At 46.5% G+C, this 22,560-nt stretch overlaps 3 protein-coding genes and 1 long non-coding RNA gene across 5 annotated transcripts; 2 read left to right on the plus strand and 2 right to left on the minus strand.

Annotated features, from left to right (window-relative positions):
- Positions 1–10,409, plus strand: C1H11orf16 (chromosome 1 C11orf16 homolog). Its single transcript, XM_059260024.1, has 5 exons — positions 1–164; positions 1,763–1,919; positions 4,744–4,978; positions 6,419–7,055; positions 10,223–10,409. The coding sequence occupies exons 1-5, from the start codon at positions 1–3 to the stop codon at positions 10,407–10,409; spliced, it is 1,380 nt and encodes a 459-aa protein (XP_059116007.1).
- A 1,383-nt stretch (positions 10,410–11,792) lies between these two features.
- Akip1 (A-kinase interacting protein 1) lies at positions 11,793–22,532 on the minus strand. Of its 2 annotated transcripts, none has more exons than XM_059269077.1 (6): positions 22,420–22,532; positions 22,011–22,235; positions 21,149–21,229; positions 18,821–18,934; positions 14,398–14,478; positions 11,793–12,019 (listed from the first exon to the last, which is right to left on the minus strand). In XM_059269077.1, exons 2-6 carry the CDS (start codon positions 22,227–22,229, stop codon positions 11,876–11,878), a joined length of 639 nt encoding a protein of 212 aa, XP_059125060.1. In that variant the 5' UTR covers positions 22,230–22,235; positions 22,420–22,532; the 3' UTR covers positions 11,793–11,875. The 2 variants fall into 2 exon arrangements, with proteins under 2 accessions (XP_059125060.1, XP_059125055.1); XM_059269072.1 differs by having other exon boundaries at positions 22,379–22,494.
- Positions 14,486–17,585, minus strand: LOC131915681 (zinc finger and BTB domain-containing protein 24-like). The gene has a single exon (XM_059269087.1). It carries the CDS (start codon positions 17,283–17,285, stop codon positions 16,749–16,751), a length of 537 nt encoding a protein of 178 aa, XP_059125070.1. The 5' UTR covers positions 17,286–17,585; the 3' UTR covers positions 14,486–16,748.
- On the plus strand, positions 18,722–21,016 carry LOC131915692 (uncharacterized). The gene is made up of 2 exons (XR_009380370.1): positions 18,722–18,886; positions 19,066–21,016. It is a non-coding gene; the product is annotated as an uncharacterized LOC131915692 (long non-coding RNA).
- Positions 22,533–22,560: the final 28 nt, after the last annotated feature.

Raw genomic sequence — 22,560 nt, forward strand, 5'->3', positions numbered from 1 at the left:
ATGCAGCCCTCTACCAGGCCTGGGCTGCCTCTGCCCAAATACTGCAGTGTGGCCACAACCCGGAAAGCCCCTGACCTGGATGGTGCCGCGCCACCCTGCGACCCCTTCACCTGTCCCTTTGCCACGCAGGCACCCTGGCTGCCCATGAACTGCACACTCGCCAGGTACCAGCTTCTGCCCTCTGTCCTTCCTTTCGCTTCTGTTCCTGGTCCAGTTGAAAGCGCCTCAAATGCCTGGGATTTTCCAGAATGGCCTCTTCGGTCAGCGGTCTAAAGTGTGGCTATGAGATGGCAATGGAACTTCAGCCTCTAGCAAGTTCCAGGGACCAGTCTGCCTGGGATAGGGGCATACCAGACCAAATACTCAACTTAAAAAAAAAAAATTAAATTTTTTTTTTAAAGTGTTTGGGTGTTCTGCCCGCTTGCATGTCTGTGTACTACATGCATACAGTACCTGCAGAGGCCAGAAGAGGGCAGCAGATCTACTCGAACTGGAGTTACAGAAGCTTGTTAGTAGCCATGTGGGTGCTGGAAACTAAATCCTGGTCCTCTGCAAGAGCAACAGGTGCTCTTAATCACTAAACTATCTCTCCAGTCCATTGCTCAAGTTCTTAATTTATTTGTTTGGAACACCTTGTTCAAGGCCAAGTTAAGCTTTTTTGTTGTTCTTTTGGTTTGGTTTGATCTTTTTGAGACAGGGTTTCTCTGTGTAGCCCTGGCTGTCCTGGAACTCACTCTGTAGATCAGGCTGGCCTCAAACTCACAGAGATTTGCTTGCCTCTGTCTCCTGAGTGCTGGGATTTAAAGAGTGCACCACCACCACCCAGTCTTCTTTTTTTCTCTCCAAGTTAAACATCTTTATATTCAGGCTTGCCTACAAAACAGCTTTTTCAAAAGCCCAGGCCCTCTAGGGCTGGAAAGACTACTCTGCAGTTAAGAGTGCATACTCATTCTCACGGAAAACCTGACTTCAATTCCCAGCACCCACATCAGGCAGCTCACAAACTCCTGTAACTCCAGCTCCAGGGAATCTGAACACATACACTTCAAAAAGCAAAAAATAAATATTTGAAGGAAACAAAAAACCCCAAAGACCAGATCCTCCATTCCGCAACTGCCCCAGGCCAGAGAATCCTCGGAATTGGCTTTGCCTTCCACTACTCCTCAGTCCCTTCAGGAGCTCCTCCGTTGCCCAGCTCCATGACTTCCACATCCCTCTGACCCCTGGAGCCAAGAGACTTACAGTTTGGCTGCCCTGTCACTTTGTCACCTCATCCTAGAATCCCATGCTGTCTTTCAAGCTTTGATTAACACAAGTAGAGAAGCAGATTTCATTTTGGTTATCCTGAAACAATGTGCAGTCCAAAAAAGAGCCCTCTGTGCCCTTCACTTTCTACTAACTCCAGAGGTTTAGCTGGTCCTACAGGAAGTCATAGATTGCCACATTCTCCCTGGATTTCTGTTGCTCACACCCTTATTATCCTCATGCAGTGAGTCTCTTCGGATCAGACCCCGAGGCATGCATCTTACTGGTTTTATTATTTTATTTTATATTCATATATTTATCTAGGTGGGGACACATGTGGCAGTCAGAGGACAACCTATGGGAGTCAGTTTTCTTCTTCCATGATGTGGGGTCTGGGGTTTGAACTCAGACTGTCAGGCTTGGTGGCAAGCACATTTACCCTCTGAGCCCTTTCTATGGTCTATTGATGTTTTTTAGGGTTTTGTGCTCACCCCTTGATATCATTTGCTTTTCCCAGGTACGCCTCTTGTCACCCATGTTCCCACACTGCTGGTACACCATGGCAGGGGCTTAGCTGGCTGGGAAGAGTCGGAGATGCTGCTGGCCCCTGGGTCCTGGCCAGGAGGGAACCTGATGGCTTTTATTATCTGGCTCAGATCAAGGCTGCTCCAGAGGCAAGTGCTTCTCCCCACTAGCTCCCCACACGCTCCTCTGGGTGGCGCTGTTGCACCCGATGTGTCTTGGCTGCGTACATTCGGAAGTACATTGGTTCTTGGCTGAGTTGTTAGGGCTGTGGGGTGAAGTGCTGCAAGACGAGCAGTGTGACTGACAGAAACCTACTGTGTGCTTCCCATTCTGAGGCTGTAAGTCAGGCATTTCAAGTGTGGGTCTTTCTAAGGGCCACGAGGACGAGTCTGTTTCCTGCCCCTCTCATAGTTTCAAGTATTTGCTCAAAATCGTAGAGTTTCCTTAGCTTGAACAAGCAGCACCCTGATCTCTGCCTTCGATTTAACATGGCTTTCTCTATTATCTAGTCACATTTCCTCTCTTTCCCAAATGATTTTTATTTATGTGTATAAGGGGTTGGATCTCCTAAAGCTGAACCCACAGGTGACTGTGGGCTGCCTGATGTGGGTGCTGGGATCTGAACCCAGTTCCTCTACAAGAACAGCGAGTATGCTTAACCACTGAGCAGTCCCTCCAGCCCCGCAAATCTCCTCTTCGTATAAAGACATCAGTTAGAATAAGGGCCTGCCATGCTCACTGTGACCTTAACTAATTATACCTGCAATGGCCCGATTCCTAAGGGGACATCGCATGCTGGGGTACTGGGACAAAGACTTGAACCCATCAACTTGCAGAAAGGAGAACACAGTTTATCCCTTAACAATGAGAAAAAATGTACATCAGTTGTTCAGGAAGATTCAGTGTGTTGAATCACGGGCCTGAGCCTGAAAGATGAACGGCAATGTACTTCTCACAGGTGGGCACTTGCGCTCACATACACAATCTTGTTCTGAAATACCAGGAGCCAGGCCTGGGCTCCACTTCAGTGGCGACTTTCGTGGATCTCTCTGTTTGTTGAAACAAGGTTTCTCTGTGTAGCCCTGGCTGTCCTAGAACTCATTCTGTAGAACAGGCTGGCCTCAAACTCTGAGATCCACCTGCCTCTGCCTCTCAGGTGCTGGGATTAAAGGAGTGTGCTCCCAATTAACATTGCTTTTTAATAGCCACAATGTAGCATATGATTGGCTTATCACATTTAACAGAAGGGCAAATCATCAAATGCTGAAAAGTGAACCCCTAAAGCCACCTGGCTTGGACTTCTCTCTCTCTTTTCTTTCCCCCCAAGACAAGGTTTCTTTGTATAACAGCTCTGGCTGTCCTGGAACTCATTTTGTAGACCAGGCTGGCCTTGAACTCACGAAGATCCATTGCCTCTGCCTCCCAAGTGCTGGGATTAAAAGTGTGTACCACCACCTCCCGGCTTAAAATTCTCTTTTTAAAATGAGTTTTATTTTATGTCTGTGTGAATGTTAAGTATACCATGTGCATGTAATGCCAACAGAGGCCAGAAGAGCGTGTAGAATCCCCGCTCCCACCCAGAACTGGAGTTACAAACGGTTGTGAGCTGCCCTGTGAGAGCTGGAAACCAAACTTGGGTCTCTGTAAGAGTAGTAAGTGGTCTTAATCACTGAGCCATCTCTCGGGTCCCAAGTTTTAACTTTTTGACATAGGACCTTATGTATCCCAGGATGCCTTGAACTTTGAACTTGTGATTCTCTTGCCTCTGCCTCTCAGGAGCTGTGATTGTATGTTTCACTACCATGCTTGGCTTATGTAGTGCTGGGGATTGAGCCCAGGTCTTCTACATACTAGGTATGCACTCGACCAACTAGCTACATTCCCAGCTCCAGTACTTTCCTTTCTAGAGTCAGACTTTGTGAACGTGGTTCCGTGTGTGTGTGTGTGTGTGTGTGTGTGTGTGTGTGTTTGTGTGCTCATGTGTGTACATGTGCCATGGCATGTGGGTCAGAAGGCAACGGGGGCAGTCAGTTGTCTCCTTCCATCATGTGGGGCCTGGGAATCAAACTCAGGTAGTCAGGTTTGGCTGCAAGCCCCTTTCCCCACTGAACCATCTTGCTTGCCCCATCTTTTTGTTTGCTTCGAACAGGGTCTCAGTCTGTAGCCTCAGCTGCCCTGGCACTTGATATGTACCTCAACATGACCTGGAATTCAGAATTCAGTATAAAGCCCAGGCTACCCCCAAACTCAAGAGTAATTCTCCTGCCTTAGCCTCTCTTGTACTGAGATTATGGGTATGCATGGTCACTCTCTGTTCCCCTGTTGTATTTCATTCTGTTCCCCTATTGTATTTCAATTTTTTTTTTAAGATTTATTTTATGTGTATAAGTGCTTTGTCTGTGTGGTGGTTTGAAGGAGAATGGCCCCCTTAGGCTCCTATGTTTGAATGCTTGGTCCCTCGTTGGTGGAACTGTTGGGGAAAGATGAGAAGGTGTGGCCTTGTTGGAGGAGGTGTGTCACTGGGGTGGGCTTGAGGTTTCAAAAGCCTGTATGTACCATTCTCAGCTCCCTCTGCCTTGTTCTTGTGGATCAAGAGGTAAGCTCTGTTTCTGCTTCAGCACATCCCTGCCTGCTTCCTGCTATGTTCATCACCATGATGGCCATGGACTCTAACCCTCTGAAACCGTGAGCCCAGTAAACACTCCCTTTTATAAGTTGCCTTGGTCACGGTGTTTTATCAAGGCATTGGGACAGTAACTAAGACAGCCTGATTACATGCATGTGTATCATGTGTATATGCCTGGTGGTTACAGAGGCCAGAAGAGGGTGTTAGATCCCCTGGAGCTGCAATTATGGACAGCTGTGAGCCTCCATGTGAGTGCTGGGAACCAAACCGTGGTCCTCTGCAAGGGCAGCCAGGGCTCTTGATTATGGAACCTAATGTCAAATCTTCCTCTATTTCCTTTCCCATAGCTGGAGAGGCGGGGGGCCCTGGTTGTGGAATTTGAGGCTCCCCTTGTCACAGGCCTAAAGCTGCCAGCCCAACAACGGAGAGTTGTATTTCCAGAAGATGTTATTCAGTTCTCGCCATCTGTGCCACACTCACTGCAACCGGGTGACAAGGTGCTGGCACCCTGGGAACCAGAGCAGCAGCAGTTCGGCCCTGGTACTGTTCTCTTGGGCTTGAAGAAACAAAAAGGCCAAAGAGGTGAGGAAGCTCCTGTGACCAACCTGACATCCCCAGAGGAGCACTGCTGGTGGTCACGGCTCCCCAGAGGAGCACTGCTGGTGGTCACGGCTCCCCAGAGGAGCACTGCTGGGGGTCACGGCTCCCCAGAGGAGCACTGCTGGGGGTCACGGCTCCCCAGAGGAGCACTGCTGGGGGTCACGGCTCCCCAGAGGAGCACTGCTGGGGGTCACGGCTCCTCAGAGGAGCACTGCTGGGGGTCACGGCTCCCCAGAGGAGCACTGCTGGGGGTCACGGCTCCCCAGAGGAGCACTGCTGGGGGTCACGGCTCCCCAGAGGAGCACTGCTGGGAGTCATGGCTCAGCAGTCTCAGAACCACAAAAACAGAACCCTCACACCCTCCCCAGCGCCCTCACCCTGCAGGGGCAGCAGATCCACAGTCCTATCTTCCAGGATATGTGATGTTTAGTATCAGAGAGGACAGAAGCTGGCATGTGGCTTGTGTCTGTAATGCCAGCACTTAGGAAGCTGAGCCAGAGGACTGCTATAAATTTGAAGGCAGCCTGGGCTACAGAGTAAGAGTGTCTGAAAAAAAAAAATGGGGCCTGGAGTAGTTAACAGCACTTGCTGTGCTTGCAAAGGACCCAGATTCAGTTCCCAGCACTCACACGGAAGCTCACAGCCTTCTGGAACTCCAATTCCAGGGGACCCAGTACCCTCTTTTGGCCTCCCTGGGCACCATGTTATGAATGTGGCACACATACATATATCCAGGCAAAGCACTTATACACATAAAATAAAAATTAATAAAAATATTTAGAAAACAAAGCAAAACAACAACCAAAAAGACAAAACGCATAAAATAAAATCAAGAGAAACAACTTAGAACTACCATGTTGATTACCAAAACCATCACATGATGTGATGTCATGTGTCTCTAATTCCAGCACTCAGTGGGCTGAAGCAGGGGGATCATGAATCTGAAGGTAGCGTGGGTTACATAATGAGACCTATCTCAAAAATGCAAACCAACAAACCCAACAAAAACATTGCGTGTGGTGGTGGGGTAAGTATTCTAGTCACAGGGACTGATCACTCACCAAGTCCTCCAGAGACTGACCATCCTCTTACGCCAGCCAATCAGCACTGCTGTACTTCAGAGAAGGATAAAAAGCCTCTGCTAAGGCTGCATTTTGGTTTTGCATGAAAACCAGTTCCCTCCAGGTCCTCTTCAGCCTAGGAGGCAGGGAGGTGCCAGTACATCCTCCAGAGCTGGTGGTCAGTGTGCTATGGGAGTGGGGGACATTCCCACAGGCTCTCTGGGCACAGTGGCACATGAAGAGCCAGGAAGAGCAGAGGGATGGGGCTGAGGCTTTTGTTTTGGCTTTGGGGATAGGGAAACCTTTATTCTAAAGAACCAGGAATTATTAAAAAAAAAATGTCTCCCATTTCTGTTCATAGCATCTAAAGAAGAAGAGATCACTGTTCACTTCTGGAATGGCAAGACAACTAAGGTGCCTCTAGACAGGGTCCAGTGTGTGCCCCCCACTGTCTGGAAGAAGGCTGTGGAGAGACTAGAAACACCTCACACAAGGGACTACCACAGTCCTTTTCTTTGGGTACCTCACTGCTCTCAGCTGGGACCTAACACTGGATGCTCCACACACAAGCCTCCTCTGAACTCTTCCTTCTTATGCCCTCCCTGCCTCTCTCATGCCCGCTGCCAGCTTCTGTATCAGAGCTGTTTCTGCGGCTGTCCTTTGGTGGGGCCTAGCTGGTGGCCTCTAACTGGGACCTCAGAGGTCACAACCAGAAAATGCCGAGAGCTGGAGCTGAAGCCCACAGCTCAGCTTCTGCCCCTACAAGGTCCTAAAGAGGAGGCCATAGCAGCGTTCAGCTACAATATGTCCTCCTCCTCTGAGGAAGAGAATTCAGAGAGTCATCTGGAGATGGGACTTCCTGAGAGACAGATGGTAAGCAGGGCAGTCAACACTGACCCCATCCTTTCTGAGAAGCCGTGGCAGCAATTTGACCCCCGCAAGCCTGAGTGGAGGTACTGGAGGAGAAATGGGCCTGAGCCACCCCCCTGGAAAACCAGGTATGTTATACTGGGGTATGGCGCTAGCTTCCCAGGCAGGGCCTAAGGGCTGCAAGGGTCTCTTGGGAATCTGGTACACTCTGGTGGGTTTGAAAGTAATGTATGGAATGCAGGCTGTGGGGGAGAATGTCAGATGTAGAAAGTGGTAGCTCCCCCAGGAGAGGACAGATAGGCTTGATCTTTGTGCTCTGATTGGTACCTCTATTTAACACCCTCCTCTTCTTTGGGACAGGGTCTCATGTAACCAAAGATGACCTTGAACTCTTGATCCTCCCACCTCTACCTCCCGAGGGCTGGGACTACAGGCATGTACTACCATGCCAGGTTTATGTGGTACTGGGTAGAACCCAGGGCATCATGCATGCCAGGCAAGCACTCTACCAACATCCCTAGCCACATCTTCCTTTTTGTGTCTCCACTCATCTGCTAACAGGGCACTGACTGCAGGTGTTGATGAGAGTCAAGACCTGAGCAAGTATAGAAACTAGACCTTAAATGTTAGTGATTAGGCTGTACTGTCCACATGGGCCCCTTAGTAAGATGGGGGGGCACTGCCTTTTGCTGCTCATTTTAGAATAGATAGGCAACCCCTAGCTTCACCTTGCACTGAGGACTATGGAGCACATCTTGGTAGGTTAGAGGAGATGCATGTTATTCTCTGCCCCATAGCCATCCTATCTAAATTCCCATCAGATTGCAGAAAGAGCAGAAGTCTAGGTCAGGGAGCAGAGTTGCACGAGGCAGGTGGCCTAGAAAAGCATGGCCTGGGCTTCACTTTGGAGGCCTGTTGCCACTGATCTCTTGTCCACTGAGGAGGGATCTGTGGCAGGCATACTATGCTCTGAGTGTTAAGGGCTTCAGGGCCACTAGACACTATGCAAACTGAGGCCCAGGCCTTGTTTGAAGCCACTGGCCTGTTCCTAGAACAGCTACTTAGCCAGAATGGACTACTCAGTGTGTGAGCAGCTCACTCTCACCACAGGACTAAGTCTTCAGTTCCAGGAAGTTGAGATCTTATTTCTACTTTCTTGGGTGACTTCTCTAGACCCCAGGGTTGGGCACAAGTCAGTGCAGGCCTAAGTCTACTCAGATTTTTTTTAACTAAATAAAATGTGTATGGGTGTTTTACCTGCATGTATGTCTGTGTGACACATATATGTAGGATCCTCAGAAGCCAGAAAGGATATCAGATTTCCCTGGGAGTGGTTACATACTGTTATGAGCCACCATGTGGATGCTGGAAATTGAACTCAGGACCTCTGGAAGAGCAGTCAGTGCTCTTAACCTTTGAGCCATCTCTCCAGCCCCTGCAGTAGTATTTTACAAGAGGCTTTCAGGAATTTCTCTGGCATCCGAAGTTGGGGATATTTCCTTTACCCCTGTCAGGGAAATAATTAGAAAGACAAGCATCCATTTCTGGTGAACTGAGAGGAAAGGTCTGGAACTTCTGTTAAAGTGGTCTCCAGGTCTCACTATAGCAAGTCTTGGCAGCAACTGCTTGGAAACAGCTGTTTCTGGAATCCTCCTCCCAACCAGTGACAGGATAAAGAGAATAGTTCCCAAATCGAACATTCATGCTGACTGACTCTTGACTTCCACCAGCTCCTGCTTGGCACAGCCTGGAGAAAGAAAGGCTGTACCTACTCTCGTAAGGAAGAGCAACAGGGGTTAACCAGAGGGGCTGTGGTGATGAGACAGGCCCAGGTTTCTGGGTTTGGTTTCCATTGCTGTGATCTGAAATCTCTAGAGTGGACAGAAACCAGTCAAGGACAAGCAGACTCTCTCCCGCCCTACATCCATGCTATCACTTCCTACCTAAAGCTGCTTAGACCCATGTTCAGTCTCTTTCCCAATCATTGTATTAAAATATATGCAAATCAGTTTTTCCTGTCAAAATAAATTCTGAGGCAGGAGAGATAGCTCAGTGGTTAAGAGTGCTTATTGTTTGCCCAGGAGTGGTGGCACACGCCTTTAATCCCAGCACTTGGGAGGCGGAGGCAGAGACAGGCAGATCTCTAGGTTCAAGGCCAGCCTGGCCTGGTCTACAGAGTAAGTTCCAGGACAGCCAGGGCTCCACAGAGAAACCTGTGCTTATTGTCTTCCTGAGAACCAGAGTTCAGTGATCAGCATGCACATCAGACAGGTCACAATCACCTGCTAACTCCAGCTCCAGGGGATATGACACCCTTTTCTGGCCTCCATAGACACCCAAGTACATATGACATACACTCATACAGATACACACACACACACACACACACACACACACACATATATAATAAAAATGAATCTTTTTTCTTTTTTGAGACAGGGGTTCTCTGTGTAGCCCTGACTGTCCTGGAACTCACTTTGTAGACCAGGCTGTTCTCAAACTCAAGAGATCAGCCTGCCTTTGCCTCCCAAGTGATGGGATTAAAGATGGGCTAAAAATCAATCTTCAAGAAAATAAAATAATTCTAGTAATTAATCATAAAGAAGAAGAATGTATCTTTTGGGTCCTAGGTGTTTTGTTGCAGTTCAAGAAAAGATTTAAGCTTCTGGAGTAGCCCATGGCGCAACATCAGGAATATTCTAAATCCACAGAGAATGTTCTAGATGGTATATGGGAAAGCACCGCCCCCCCAGCTATTTCTTCCTTTTTAGATCTATTCGTTAGAAGTCCCATCCCCTGCTGTTTTTGTTCTTAGCAGTTTTGACAGGGTCTGGGTCAAACCTAGACTAGCCTGGTTCTGGGATTATAGATGGGAGTCACCATGCAGAGGCCATACTGCCTGTCATAGTCAACTGGCAAAGACGACTGATAGGCCCAAAGCCAAGTGCGAGCCAGGGCTGGAGACAACAGCAGGTAACAAAGGTTTTTCCTTTCCAGCTTTGTATCCTTGTAGGAAATGTACTATTTGGCTTCTAAACAGGATTAGTATTTAATCAGTACTAAGTATCAGCACTCCATCAGACAGTACTTGATGCCAGTCTGTCAAGTTCCAAAGTTTGACCATCAGCCTTCAGCTCTACCTCTTGTGATCCTCGGGTATGTGGGTCCTCTGCCCTCCAAACATGGCCTTCTGCATTCCCTTACAAGGATACTAAGCTAGAAGGAAAAGACAGGCTGGTACTTCCCATTGTCTCTAGCACCGGCTCCACTAACTGATCTTGGGTTTAGGAACAAGATGTTGCTGCCACAATAAGAAAAAAGACAAGGACAACCAACAGGACAGAGTGCCAGCCGCAGTTGTGGGGACTACCCAGGAGCTAGCCCTGGAAGCCACCAACAAGAAACCACAGCAGACTCAACCAGAAGCTGAACACAGACAACGAAGCCAGGCATTAGAACAATCAGAGGAACAATTCCCTTAGAAAAGTCCTGAGCATCTGGGTAAAGCAGAATGCCTGGGCAGGGCATCTAAGGGGCTCCTTAAGTAGTTCTTCCTGGGGTCATATTCTGTTTGAAGATGGTAAAAATATGGCCCCTCTCCAGAAAACTACATATCCACTGTTTTGCATGTGTCAGAAGATGCAGAGGACCCACAAAGTTCATTCCAGGCTTCTGGAAGGATGTGCAAGGCTCCCTATAAAATGTTTCCCAAGTCAGGCAGTTCACAACCACCTGTCATTCCAGCTCCAGGGGTCAGATCCCCTCTTCTGGACTCTGAGGGTACCTATACTCCAGACGCACAAGTCCACACATATATACATAATTTTAAAAACTGGGGCTAGAGTGGACTCGTTGGTTAAGAGTATTTGCTGTTCTTAAAGAGGACCCAGGTTTGCTTCTAGCACTCATATGGCAGCCAACAACCATCTTCTGGCCTCTGTGGGTACCAGGCATGCACATGGTACGTATGCAAAATACTCATACACACAGAAATAATCTTAAAAGGCAGACTGGGTATTGTGGTTCATGTCTGTAAATCCCAAGATTTGGGAAGCTGAGGCAGGATGATTACTGCAAGTGTAAGGCCAGCCTAGGTGTGTACTAGACTGGTCTGCTACTACAGTGTGAGATCCTGTCTCATCTTAAAAATCAAAACAGAAACAAAACAAAAATCTTTAAAATTACAGTCAGCCTATAAGATTGAAGTTTTGGAGCTGAGGACCGAACCCAGGGCCTTGCACTTGCTAGGCAAGTGCTCTACCACTGAGCTAAATCCCCAACCCCAAAGATTTTTCTCCTAGAGGAAGTTAAGGAAAATGAGGTAAACACTTGAAAAGAGGTTAAAAAGAGCGGCTGACAAAGCTTAACAGAAGGAGGCTGCGCCCAGGCTGCAGGTGAGAATGTCTAACAGGGCCTGCTCCCCTCCCGAGATCTCCTGCAGGGAAGCAGCATCTGGAAGACACCTGTTGTGAGGGCCACAGGAGCTGGTGGTCCTGCACTGGACTTCCTGCCAGGGGCCTGCTGAATGGCTTAGGATACCTATCACAAAAGGGGCAGGGTGTGCCACTGCTGTCTTCTCATAAAGCCTACAGTTGTACATGGGGAACATTGTATTTTTTCTTTTTAATACCAATAAAATGAATTCTTTTTAGTTCCAAATCTCTCCCTTTATTATCATAATTAACACTTATTTGGAAAGCCAGTAGTAAGAGCTGTTCAGACAGCACCATTACATTATTGTTTTCAGGCACACAAGGATGGGGGACTTCTATAATCAATCTCAAGGTAAAATGAGCTCTGAAAGAGACAGACTCCAGTTCACAAAGGTTGCCCCCTGACAGCCAGCATTAAAAGTAGCATCAATATATCATTATTAAGACAATTAATAGGTGATTTTATTCTTCTTGCTGTTTAAAAAAGAGCAAAATGATGGCAGTGATGGTCAACTTCATACAGGGAAGACCAAGTCCACACTTTGCCCCGAGTCAACTTCGACCACATGAGTCTTCTTGGTTAAAGGGCTTGAGCCCACAGTGACAGAATAGGTCCCAGGATACACTTCTATGTAGAGGTCCTTAGAGATGTCCTCAGCCTGAAAGGTAAAGAGGCAAGGTGGTTTAAAGACTGATCTTCGCCATTGTGTGCCAGAGGTGGGAAGGAATGTACAGATATGGGGTCCTGCCTTCAAGGCTCAGCTTGGTCACATGATGACACTGTTGTTTTGGTGATTCTCAGCCTTAATGCTTGTTGCCCGGTTTCTAAATCTGTGAGAATACCTACCCACAAGCAAGCATGTCAAAACTTTGTAAATGAGAAAGTGTTATAGAAACATGACGAATTATAAAAAGAACACCTGCCAGGTGTGGTTGCTCACGTGTTTAATCCCAGCTTTCTGGAGGCAGAGGCAGTCTGTGAGTTTGAGGCCAGCCTGGTCTACATAAGAGAGTTCCAGGACAGGCAGGGCTACACAGAAAGAGAAAGACCCTGATTTGAAAAAAAACAAACAAAAAAAAACACATGAACGCACACAAAGGAAAACCCTAGGTGGAGTAGGAGTTAGGGAGAGGGAAAGGCTGCTTGGGAATCAGAAGTAGAAAATGGCACTTAGGACTGGCAAGGTCTTTCAATCATGCTTTGCCAGACTCCTTTCGGAAAGATGAGGCACTGTTTCTCTCCTAAGCTAATAATATGAATGGACGCCCTCTGTCACTGAAGCGCTTACTTGGAAGGTGTGCTCTTTTATGTTGCAAAGCCCTGAAAGCTGGAGTTGATGGGACAGTGTTCAGAGCTGAACTGAGTAGAAACCATCCTCCAAGGCTAGACTTCATACCTGGCTGGGAAGTGGCTCAGGGCACGTGTATTTGCAGGGGATGGGCCTTAGTTCACACGGCAAAAAGGCAAAGTCACAAACCAGGAGAGAGCAGGTTAAGAGCCAAAGTGCATCTGGGCTGAGCTGGGCATAGCGGCACACACCTTTATTCCCAGCACTTGGGAGGAAGAGGCAGGTGAGGATCTCTGAGTTCAAGGCCAGCTTGGTCTACCCAGTGAGTTTTAGGATGGCCAGGGCTACATAAAGAAACCCTATCTCAAAGAAAAAAAAAACAAACCAAAAACGTATCTGGGTAGCTACTTCATGTCTGCTCAGTGCTGGGAAAGAACCACGGGCAGAGTTGTCATTTCTTACACCACATAAGGGAGACTAATGAAACTACTGGCCAGAAAATTCTATAGCAGGAATAAGTGATATTTGTACTTCCATGAAATTTCATCCCACATTGCCTTGATGACAGACTTGAGGTCAACACTTTCAACAGCTACTTTATGTTATCATTCTTCCACTTCTGAAAAATTAAAGGTCCGACACCCTTTAACTGATGTGAGGAGGGTGGTAATGACACTGCTGTTTACCAGAGGACAACTGTGTAATACACAGGGGCCTTGGAATCCTAGCCAAGGATATGCTCCATTCATCTCCATACACGGCAGCGTTGAGGTTAGCCTGTATTTGTGTGGGGGGCTGGAGAGATGGCTCAGGAGTTATGAGCACTTGCTTGCTGCTCTTGTAGAGGATGCAGGTTTGGATCCCAGAACCCAGGCAATGGTGATGGCTCACCAAACCCTGTAAATCCAGTTCTAGGGGACCTGACAATCTCTTCTAGCCTCTGAGGGTACCAAACATGCATGTGGTATACATACATACATGAAAGTACACACACATACACATAAAATAAACCTAAAAAAAAATTCATCTTCACATTGGAACTCCAGGCCAATCAGAATTACCAAAAGCAGCACTAATGAAGATACCCACAGCTGACAGCTTGCATTTGTACTAGAAGCAAAATTTTTTAGTTGCTAATAACTCTGAATCCTGGTTAGTAACAAACTTTATACAAACAAAAAGGGATTTATTGCAGCGACATGTCTAAGTTCCTTCCTCCAATTCCAGCTCTTCCAAGTCTCAAACAAACTCCCTAGGCTCAAAGACTACTTACTTACTCCTTGGTCCTGAAAGTGAAAAACCCGTATCTATTTCTTTTTTTCTCCTCCACAGAAACATTTCAAATGTTTTGGAACCCAGTATCACCACATGTACACATTCTGGAATTTCAGCAATGGCTGCATTTTACAAGCAGAGGGTCAGACCCTCCTGCTGCTTCAACAGATGGTGGAATTCTAGCAGGGGCCAATGCCAGCCCAGCTGAGCCTAGGAAGGAAGCTGTGAATACTTAACATTCTTTCCAACCACAACTATGAGCTGAGGCACACAGAGCATCCCTTAAGCCTCCAGTGAAGGAAAACACTAAGAAAACAGAATTTTGAATTGAACCAAAATCTTGTGGACCTTCAAGTAAACCTCTCAATTTGAAGACACTGTAGAGCTCCATACAAATGGAGCCCAATTGGTAACAAGTCAGCTGGCTTACAGAAGGGTAGTGAAGCCCAGCACACATGAAGCTCTGTACTCACAGGCCAGGATGCCTCTTGAGAATGCTCTGATGTTTGGTAGATACTTCCTGGACCAACAGATGTCTCTTCTCTGCTGTTTCTCTGTCAAGATAAATATCGATTATGACCTGAGCTTTGACCTTCTGAAAGCAGAGACATTTTCTCTTATCTTATTAGGATTATATCCTATGCCTTTTCTCATCTGTCATCTGTTATTAATGATCTGTTTGGTACATTTAAAGCTATTTTTAGACATGTGTTTTCCATTGTTACTTTTCCTTATGTGAGCTATGGAGTCTGGCAAACTTGAATTTAAATCCCATGTCCTGTTACTCACTAGAAGGATTCACTTAACTCAGAGCCTTGGTCTCCTGGATGGAAGGGAAGATTGAAATGCTAAAGTCATGACACCCAACAGACTTTCACAAACACAGTTTTCTTCTCTGCTTCTCCTAGGAACGGTATTAGCAGGGAACATGGATAAAGCCTTAGAGGTACCATTTTTGTCCATCACAGGAAAGAGGAATGTTGCTCTTAGTAGAGATCAGGCCAGGGTGGAAAGGGGATTTCAGGACAACTCAAAGGGTTCTTGCAGCCTGCACTGAGTCCACTCACATCCCCATGCTCACTCCTGTCACTAGACCCCTTTACTCTACTACCCTAAGATGACTCATAGACCAGAGAAGTCAGGGATTTGATTCTGGACTTAAGTCTGTCAACTTTGAGAATAATTAGAGGAGTTTAAGTAAACTCAAAACCAAAAAAAGCCTACTTCTGTTGAACAAACAGAACCTTTGGCTTTTGCACAACACATATTTTTTTCTCCTTAAGTTTCACTGAACAATGTAATGCTTTAAATTATGCACAACTTGGATAAAAATAGCTACAATACAATCTAGTATTCGAATCTACTAGTTACAGAGCCCATTAGAAAAAAATAAAATAGAACCCACCACAGTTCAACACATAGTTGGGATTCTGTTCTGTCCAAAGTACCCTAATTCAAGTTTTCAATATACATAATTTCTGAGGGGCTTTCTTTTTTGAGAGAGCACCTCATGTATCACTGGCTTGCCTTGCAGCCAAGGATGACCCTGAACTTTAGATCCTACTGTCTCTACCTGTGGAGTGCTGGGATCACAGAACATGCAACCTTGCCCCGTTTCTGTGGTGTTGGGGAATAACGCCAGGGCTTTGTACATGCACTCTATGGACAGAGCTCCATCTCTGGGAAACTTCAAACATGGCCAACCCAGACAAGTCAACCAGAAGCCTGCGTGTGGAGGAGCACAGGGAGCTGCAGAAGCTCTGGGTGGTTCTAATGTGCAGGCTCAGAAACACAGCAGCAGGGGCCACTAAGTCATGGGACAGCAAAATTTAAAACACTAGCCCCTATACATAAGCTTACAAGTGACAATTACAACCTGACCTGAAATCAAACAGCTCAAGAAAGAACTCGAGAATTTCTGCTAGATACCTTGTCCAATATGGTAGCCATCAGACATATGTGGTTATTCAAACAACAAAATTAAAATTCAGTTTCTCAGTCTAGCTATCTAAAACTCAAGTGATAAAATTTATGTAGGGCTGGGATAGAGCTCAGCTGTAAAATGCTTGGCTGGCATGCACCTAAACCCTGGGTTCCATCCTCAGTACTGTATAAGAGGAAAAAGGGTCCCTGTGTTGCTAGTGGCTGCCATATTGGCCATAGAGAGGACAAAGGACATTTCAGTAACAAGGTGGACAAATACCAACGCTGAGTCAGAGATATCCAAAAGGAGGAATATTTACAAGATGGCTAAACTATAAAGACATCTGTAGAACAGGGCAAGAGAATGTTTCTGCCAAGATGAGGAACATTCACAAATCAAAAGGCAGGAGGTGCTTAATAACTTGATAAGAAAACAAACAAACAAAAAACAAAACAAAAACCAAGGGTTCTGAATCAGGTTGGCTGGGTTATCATGGCATGGGTGAGCCTGCTCAAAGTCAGACTGGATCTGTACACGAGATATTACCTATTGTGGGATTACTAAGAGACCTATATAAAATGGCATGTAAGAAGGCTTTATTATAATGCCTATCATATAGAAATTGAACAATAAATAAATACTGTCATGACCACAACTCCAAATTTCTCAACAAGTTGCTCTAAGTGTGGCATCTTTGGTGGATTGCTAAAAAGTGATTATACTTAAAGACTTTGCCACAGTCTTTACACCAGGCCTCAGGACCACTGGCGCGCTTTTTTCCCCTCATATCCTCTGGGCTGAACACTGGTCGTCTTCATCTCCAATGAGTCTGTAATCTTTAAGTTTAACAGATCTCTGAATCCTCCACTTGCTGTGCCTACTCAGGCTATCCTGTCCATCCTAAGCCTTGGGGTCACAGTTCTCATCCTCAGCGAGCATCTCCTCCACTCTACCTGGCTCACCAGCGGATTCAGAGGCCTTTTCCTTTGGGATCTGTGCACTCAGCTCCACACCGTCTCCTTCTTTAACCACCAAGTTTTGTCTATTCTGAACTGAATTGTTCATTCTGAGCTGCATGTCTTCCTCTGAAGCGAGTTCTGATTTCCCCTCTCGCACACTATTGCCCTTTCTTGGTCTTCCCTGCTTCCGTTTTAGAGAATCATTCTTCTTACTAGAAATAACAACCACTGGAGTACCAGTGCCGTTCAGAGCCAGCGGCTTTGGAGAGCTATGGTTAGTCTGGAAGTCTGGGTAAGCCTTTACCAGATCACAGACTTTTAAGAACTGAGCAGTAGCCAGGATCTGTTCTGTAGTTTTCTTACTGGCCTGTAGATACCCTGTATAGATAAATTCCAGCAGAATACCAAAGGTGTCTGCAACCATGCCTTCCAACATATAAATAGACTGGCCAATCTCGCCCACTTCCACAAACATCATTGAGAAATATTCGCTACTGGCAGCAAGTAAAGCTTTGTGGACTCAGAAATGCACATTCTCCACAATTAAAGTAATACCACAGAGAAAGCCTCTCTCTCTCTGGTCCTTAAGGCTAGCCAGGACAGTGTGACTGTGAGTGTCTGAGTGAACAACAAGCTGCCAGAAGGCTCTGCTGCTGTCTCTGCCATTTTCTCCAGACTCTTAAGAGGCTTAAATCTGTAGGCGCCACCCAGCGGGGCCCTGCCTAGGCCAGTGTCGTTCCCCCCCCAGCCTCCTAGAGGCACCCAGCTGGCAGGGCCCATCGCCCGTCGCCGCTCCCTGCCCCCACTGCCACTGCGCGCTGGCTCTCAGCTAGCCTCCTTTGCCACGACTGCCAACCCAAAAGCTGTACAAAACATATTAAAAGATATTAATCTTTAATATCATAAGATATTAACACATATTAAACGATAAAGTGTGAGCCAGGCTGTGGTGGCGCACACCTCTGATCCCAGCACTTAGGAGGCAGAGGCAGGAGGATCTTTGTGAGTTCAAGGCCAGCCTGGTCTACAGAGTGAGTTCCGAGACAGTCAAGGCTATACAGAAAAACCCTGTCTCAAACAAAACAAAACACCCCCAAACCAACCAAACAAGACAGAGTGTGTGATAAGGGGCTGCTAGCTCTTATCTTTATAAAAACCAAGGTAGTCTCAGCCACCCTACAGGCTGAAGAAGGATCACTTGAGACCAGTTCAAGATCAGAGTAGGCAACACAGCAAGACCCTGTCTGAAAAATGAAAAATATTTAATGAGACAACCCCCACTCACATTTCCTTTTTAAAAATTATCAAAGACATAGCAGTATCACTATCTCAGTAAGATATAACTATTAAAAATCTCTTTTCTGGAGGCTGGAAAGATAGTTCAGTAGCTAAGGGCAGAGGACTCATGTTTGGTTCCCAGTGCTCACACTGGGTGGCTCACAACCACTTGTTAACTTCAGCTCCAGTGGACTCAACACCCTCTTCTAGAATTGCTGGGCACCTGCATTTATGTGCACATACTCATACACAGACACACATATATAGTTAAAAATAACGTCTTTTGTTGTTTTTGAGACAGTCAATATAGGCCTGTTTGCCCTGAAATTCTCTGTGTAGACCAGTCTGACTTCAAACTCAAGAGAGAGAGCTACCTGCCTCTGCCTCCCAAGTGGTGGGATTAAAGGTCTGTGCTGCTACACGTGGCTTAAGACAACAACCCTCTTTTGTATTCCTAGATGTATATATAAATATGTGGTTCTTAAGCCTGCCCAAGAACCTCACAGCCCAGGATCACAGGTTCAGCTGAAGATCCTAGAGTGAAATAATCTTAAGTTTCAGACAAACTCCTATTTTTGTAAGTTCTTGGAGATTATGAAGTCACACATGTCTGCTGAGCACTAGAATGCTGAGTCACAGAGGTATCCGATGACAAAAAATCCCACAGGGACTTACAAATCTCTGTCTCAACCTTGAGAGGCTACAGGCATGGCCTGGAACAACGGAGACCTGTACCTGTTCTCGATCATGTCCTATGTCTGAGTACATGTACATTTCTGGAGGCTTCCTTCTGTGATAACGGTAGACGTGGGTTGCCCCTCCTTCCTCTGGCATAGATGAGTAGTATTTCTAGAGAAATAATGTGAAAGAACATTTAAATATTCTGGCCAAATTTTCAGAAAGATTCTCTGGTACTTGTGCACAGTAAGGTTATGGAAGGAAGCATGAGAAAAAAGGTAAATTACCTGTCCTTTCCACAGGCCTAGGCCTGAGATGCTAAGACAAGGAAATTGCATTTGGCATGGTTTTGCTGCCACCTGCTGCCTCTGTAGGGCAAGAACTCTGATGAAGTAAATAAAGGTAGGCAGGATCATGTTCTCTGCTAGGTAAAGGTTTTCACATCTTCACTTCCACGTCAAATACACTCACCCTTTCATTTCCTCCCCTGACAGAGTCAGATCAACCATTCTGTGTTTACTTCCAGGCACTCAGACGAGGAGGAGGGAAGAATGGAGGCGTTCCTTGAGCTGGAGGAGCATGGAAGGCTACAAAACCTACACCTAAAAGCCGTGCAGTCTTTTACACCAGGGTTCTGCACAGGGGAAATAATGGCAGGAGAGAGATTCTAGTTTAAGAATAACCCAAAAGATCAGAAAAGTCACATTTTTCTTGTTTAGTTCCTTCCTCCTCTTCCAAGTTAACCTTAGATTTGCCCTTGACTATGAGTAATGAAGATGTCACAAGTTTGTCTGGAACATACTGTAGGGACAGCGTCAAAGGAATGTGACGAGAGGCTGGGGAGAGAACTCAGGACATGGACCTATGACATTTTAAGGCCACTTTAAAACTGTGGAGCCAAACCCAGAACACTTTTCTAAATCTTCAAAAGACCAAGAAGTTATGAAGCACCAGTCTGTAACAGGATTGAAGAGGAACATAGCTGACAACCTACATAAAGAACACCAGTTTGCTAAGCCTCAAAGACAACTATTATTTGACTGAACTATGAACCAAGTGTTTAAGTTAACCACTTTATAGTGGAGCTGAAGTTACAGATCACTCTAATGCCTCCTTAGGACAATAAGAACATTAAAAATGGTCTCTGAACCGTAGCTCCTTGGTTGAAATCCTATTGTAATCTAAAGAATGTTTGTAAAAGATGGGGGTTGGGTATGGCAGTGGATGCCTATAATCCCTATACTCAGAAAGTAGAAGCAAGGAGATCAAGAGTTCAAGGTTAGGTAAGTAGCAAGTCTGAGGCCAGCCTGGGCTACTTGAGATCTTATCTCCAACAAAACAGAAAGACTGGCAGTTTGGGGATCTTAACATCTGAAGTCTGAAAGCACAGCAAAACCAATTCTTTTCCATCTCGCTTATACACCAGTATCCTTAAATCCAGGGCACTTACATGTAAAGCCTGGTGTGATTCCCAGAAAACAGTCTGTGTTTTCCTTCAGTGTTGGCTGGTCTGCCTTTAACATCCATCCCCTCAACCTCAGTGTATGGGTGTCAGAACCTAAAATCTGTTTCCTCATTTCAATGACTACATCTTGCATGGTGTTGTCATAATTTACTATTCATCTCTCAGTGGAAATCAAAGAAGTCAATAATTAAGCTTGGGGCTTCAGAAATCTGAACTTTACCATGGGAAGCTAAAGAACAGAATGAGGGGAGCTTCATGTCCAGAAGTATACTCCTAACTTCTCACTGCTCTGGTCACATGTCTTAGGTGAGTCTTAAGAGCGGCCAACTGGCTAGCTCAAATTTACAGAACATGGTTTGACCTTTGGGAAGCAGATTTGCCATTAAAAAGAGCCAACTGGTTGATCTTTGTGAAGCAGAAACTGAACACCTGCACCTGTTTCACATGGCCATCTCTGTCATCAACACCTGTTTACGAACTCATTGGGACATTCACCATGAACTGGAAACAAACACTGAAGGTTAAGAGCTAACATACAGGCTTCCAGTTTTTGATTCAACACATTTTGAACACAAAACAACTCAGGAGTGACTCTGAGGGTTTTAACTTAATTTCAAAGGGAAAAGGAAACATCTTCAAATTAGACTAACTGTGGAATTCAAGAAATAAGCACCATATTCTTCCCCTACACAACTGAAAACTCAATGTGGGCAAAGACCTTTTCTGGTTTGTTTACTGCTGTATCTTCAACAACTACAGTTAGGATGAATAAATATTTGTTGAATGAATTCTAACTTGTGTTTACCACCTGGCTTAATAGATTATAATCTGCTCATGAAGGCCTGTAGGTCCGTGGATGGAGGAGTACTGATTGTTCCTAGCACAGATCAGGAGCACAGTGTGAGTTCGCAACAACTTACCCCACACTGACTTGAAGTATAGTCCATGAATTCAGCCATTGTTCTGAAGGAAGCACTAAGGGTTGGGCGCCTTTCTTCTCTCTATGTGAATAAATGGCAAGTCACAGGTGAAACCTACGAGTCTCTACTGGAAAAGGACATCATTTGAGAAATAGCCTTTTTCACTTTTAGGATAGCTTCTGCAAGCTGAAACTGGGAAGAAAGATCTTGCTGAGAAGGAATTCTAACTCAGTAAACTAGACATGCAATTTTTCCAGGAACTAAAATAGGTTAGCTGGCCTTACTTACTATCAACTAGTAGAAAAAAGCTGTTATTGTTTTTTAGGGTTTTTGAGACAGGGTCACAAGTACACTAGGCTGGCCTTGAACCTGATCCTTCTGCCCTGATCTCCCAAGTTCTGACACCACACTAAGAATTGTATTTACTTATTTAGACAAGGTCTCACTATGTAACCCTAGCTGGCCTGAAACTTGCTATGTAGATCAGTGTAACCTCGAACTCAGAGATCTACTTCCGAGTCCTGGGTGCTAAGATTAAAGGCGTGCACCACCACACTCCGCAAGAAATTATATTTTAAAAGTAGACAAACAGAATACTATTTTATTCTGAGTAACTATTCTTTTGTTACTCATAAAGAATTGGTCACACTGCGCCGGTGTACAATCCCTTTAAAACTAGTACTTGAGGAGTTCAAGGCCAGTCTGGGCTACTCGAGACCCCTGTAAAATAATAAAAAATGTCAAAAGAAGTTTCCAAAGGACTTTTCCACTCTTTGCCCAGATACTTTGCATCTTTCGGCCATGGAGGTGGCCCAGTGGGAGGCCGAGAATGACTGTGCAGTCCCCCAGCTCGCGCCCTCACCTCTCCTAGGAGGCGCTGGGGACCGGGGACCGACCATCGTTCCTGGTAGGGGTCCTGGCGGTAAAGGACCCCCACGCTGCCTTTGGATCGCTCCGGAGAATGCCAGTTCACTGCCCTTCTCTTGGCGCGCTCCAGCACTTCCCTCCCCAGCCGAGCCGAGCGCTGCAGTGAGCGCCGGTCCACCCCGTTCAGCATCGCGGCCGCCAGACAGTACTCCATGTTTCCCTGGGCACACACACAGACACCGGCGCGTCAGCCGCACCCAGGCCCGGATCCAGGAGGAAGCTTCCCCCGCAACCCCAGCTCTCCCTCCGCCCGCATCGTGAGCTCCAAGTTGGGGACTGGAAGACAGGACCCCAGTCCCTTACACTTCCGCCTCCAGGGCCCTGGGTGCGGCCCCTCACCCGACCTGCTTCTCCGGGGCGCATGCGCGCCGCGCTCCTCCGAACACGCCTGCGTTCCCGTGGCCGCCCTTTCGCGCCAGTTGCCGGGCTAACTGCTGGGCGCCGTGGGCGGGGCCTGGAGGTGGGCGGGGCCGGGCTCGAGGGGC

Source organism: Peromyscus eremicus, chromosome 1, assembly GCF_949786415.1.
Source record: "Peromyscus eremicus chromosome 1, PerEre_H2_v1, whole genome shotgun sequence".
Classification (NCBI taxonomy): Eukaryota; Metazoa; Chordata; class Mammalia; order Rodentia; family Cricetidae; genus Peromyscus; species Peromyscus eremicus.

What these genes read in the sequence shown, in the direction of transcription:
- Akip1 (XM_059269072.1), bottom strand. Translation starts at nt 22,438, where the DNA reads ATGCGCCCCGGAGAAGCAGGTCGGGTGAGGGGCCGCACCCAGGGCCCT. An exon ending in AGGGCCCTGGAGGCGGAAGT is followed by an intron (nt 22,236 to 22,378) that starts GTAAGGGACTGG and finishes GTGTGTGCCCAG; the next exon opens with GGAAACATGGAGTACTGTCT. An exon ending in CCCAGCGCCTCCTAGGAGAG is followed by an intron (nt 21,230 to 22,010) that starts GTGAGGGCGCGA and finishes TTATTCACATAG; the next exon opens with AGAGAAGAAAGGCGCCCAAC.
- LOC131915681 (XM_059269087.1), bottom strand. Translation starts at nt 17,285, where the DNA reads ATGATGTTTGTGGAAGTGGGCGAGATTGGCCAGTCTATTTATATGTTG.
- C1H11orf16 (XM_059260024.1), top strand. Translation starts at nt 1, where the DNA reads ATGCAGCCCTCTACCAGGCCTGGGCTGCCTCTGCCCAAATACTGCAGT. An exon ending in ATGAACTGCACACTCGCCAG is followed by an intron (nt 165 to 1,762) that starts GTACCAGCTTCT and finishes TGCTTTTCCCAG; the next exon opens with GTACGCCTCTTGTCACCCAT. An exon ending in AGATCAAGGCTGCTCCAGAG is followed by an intron (nt 1,920 to 4,743) that starts GCAAGTGCTTCT and finishes CCTTTCCCATAG; the next exon opens with CTGGAGAGGCGGGGGGCCCT.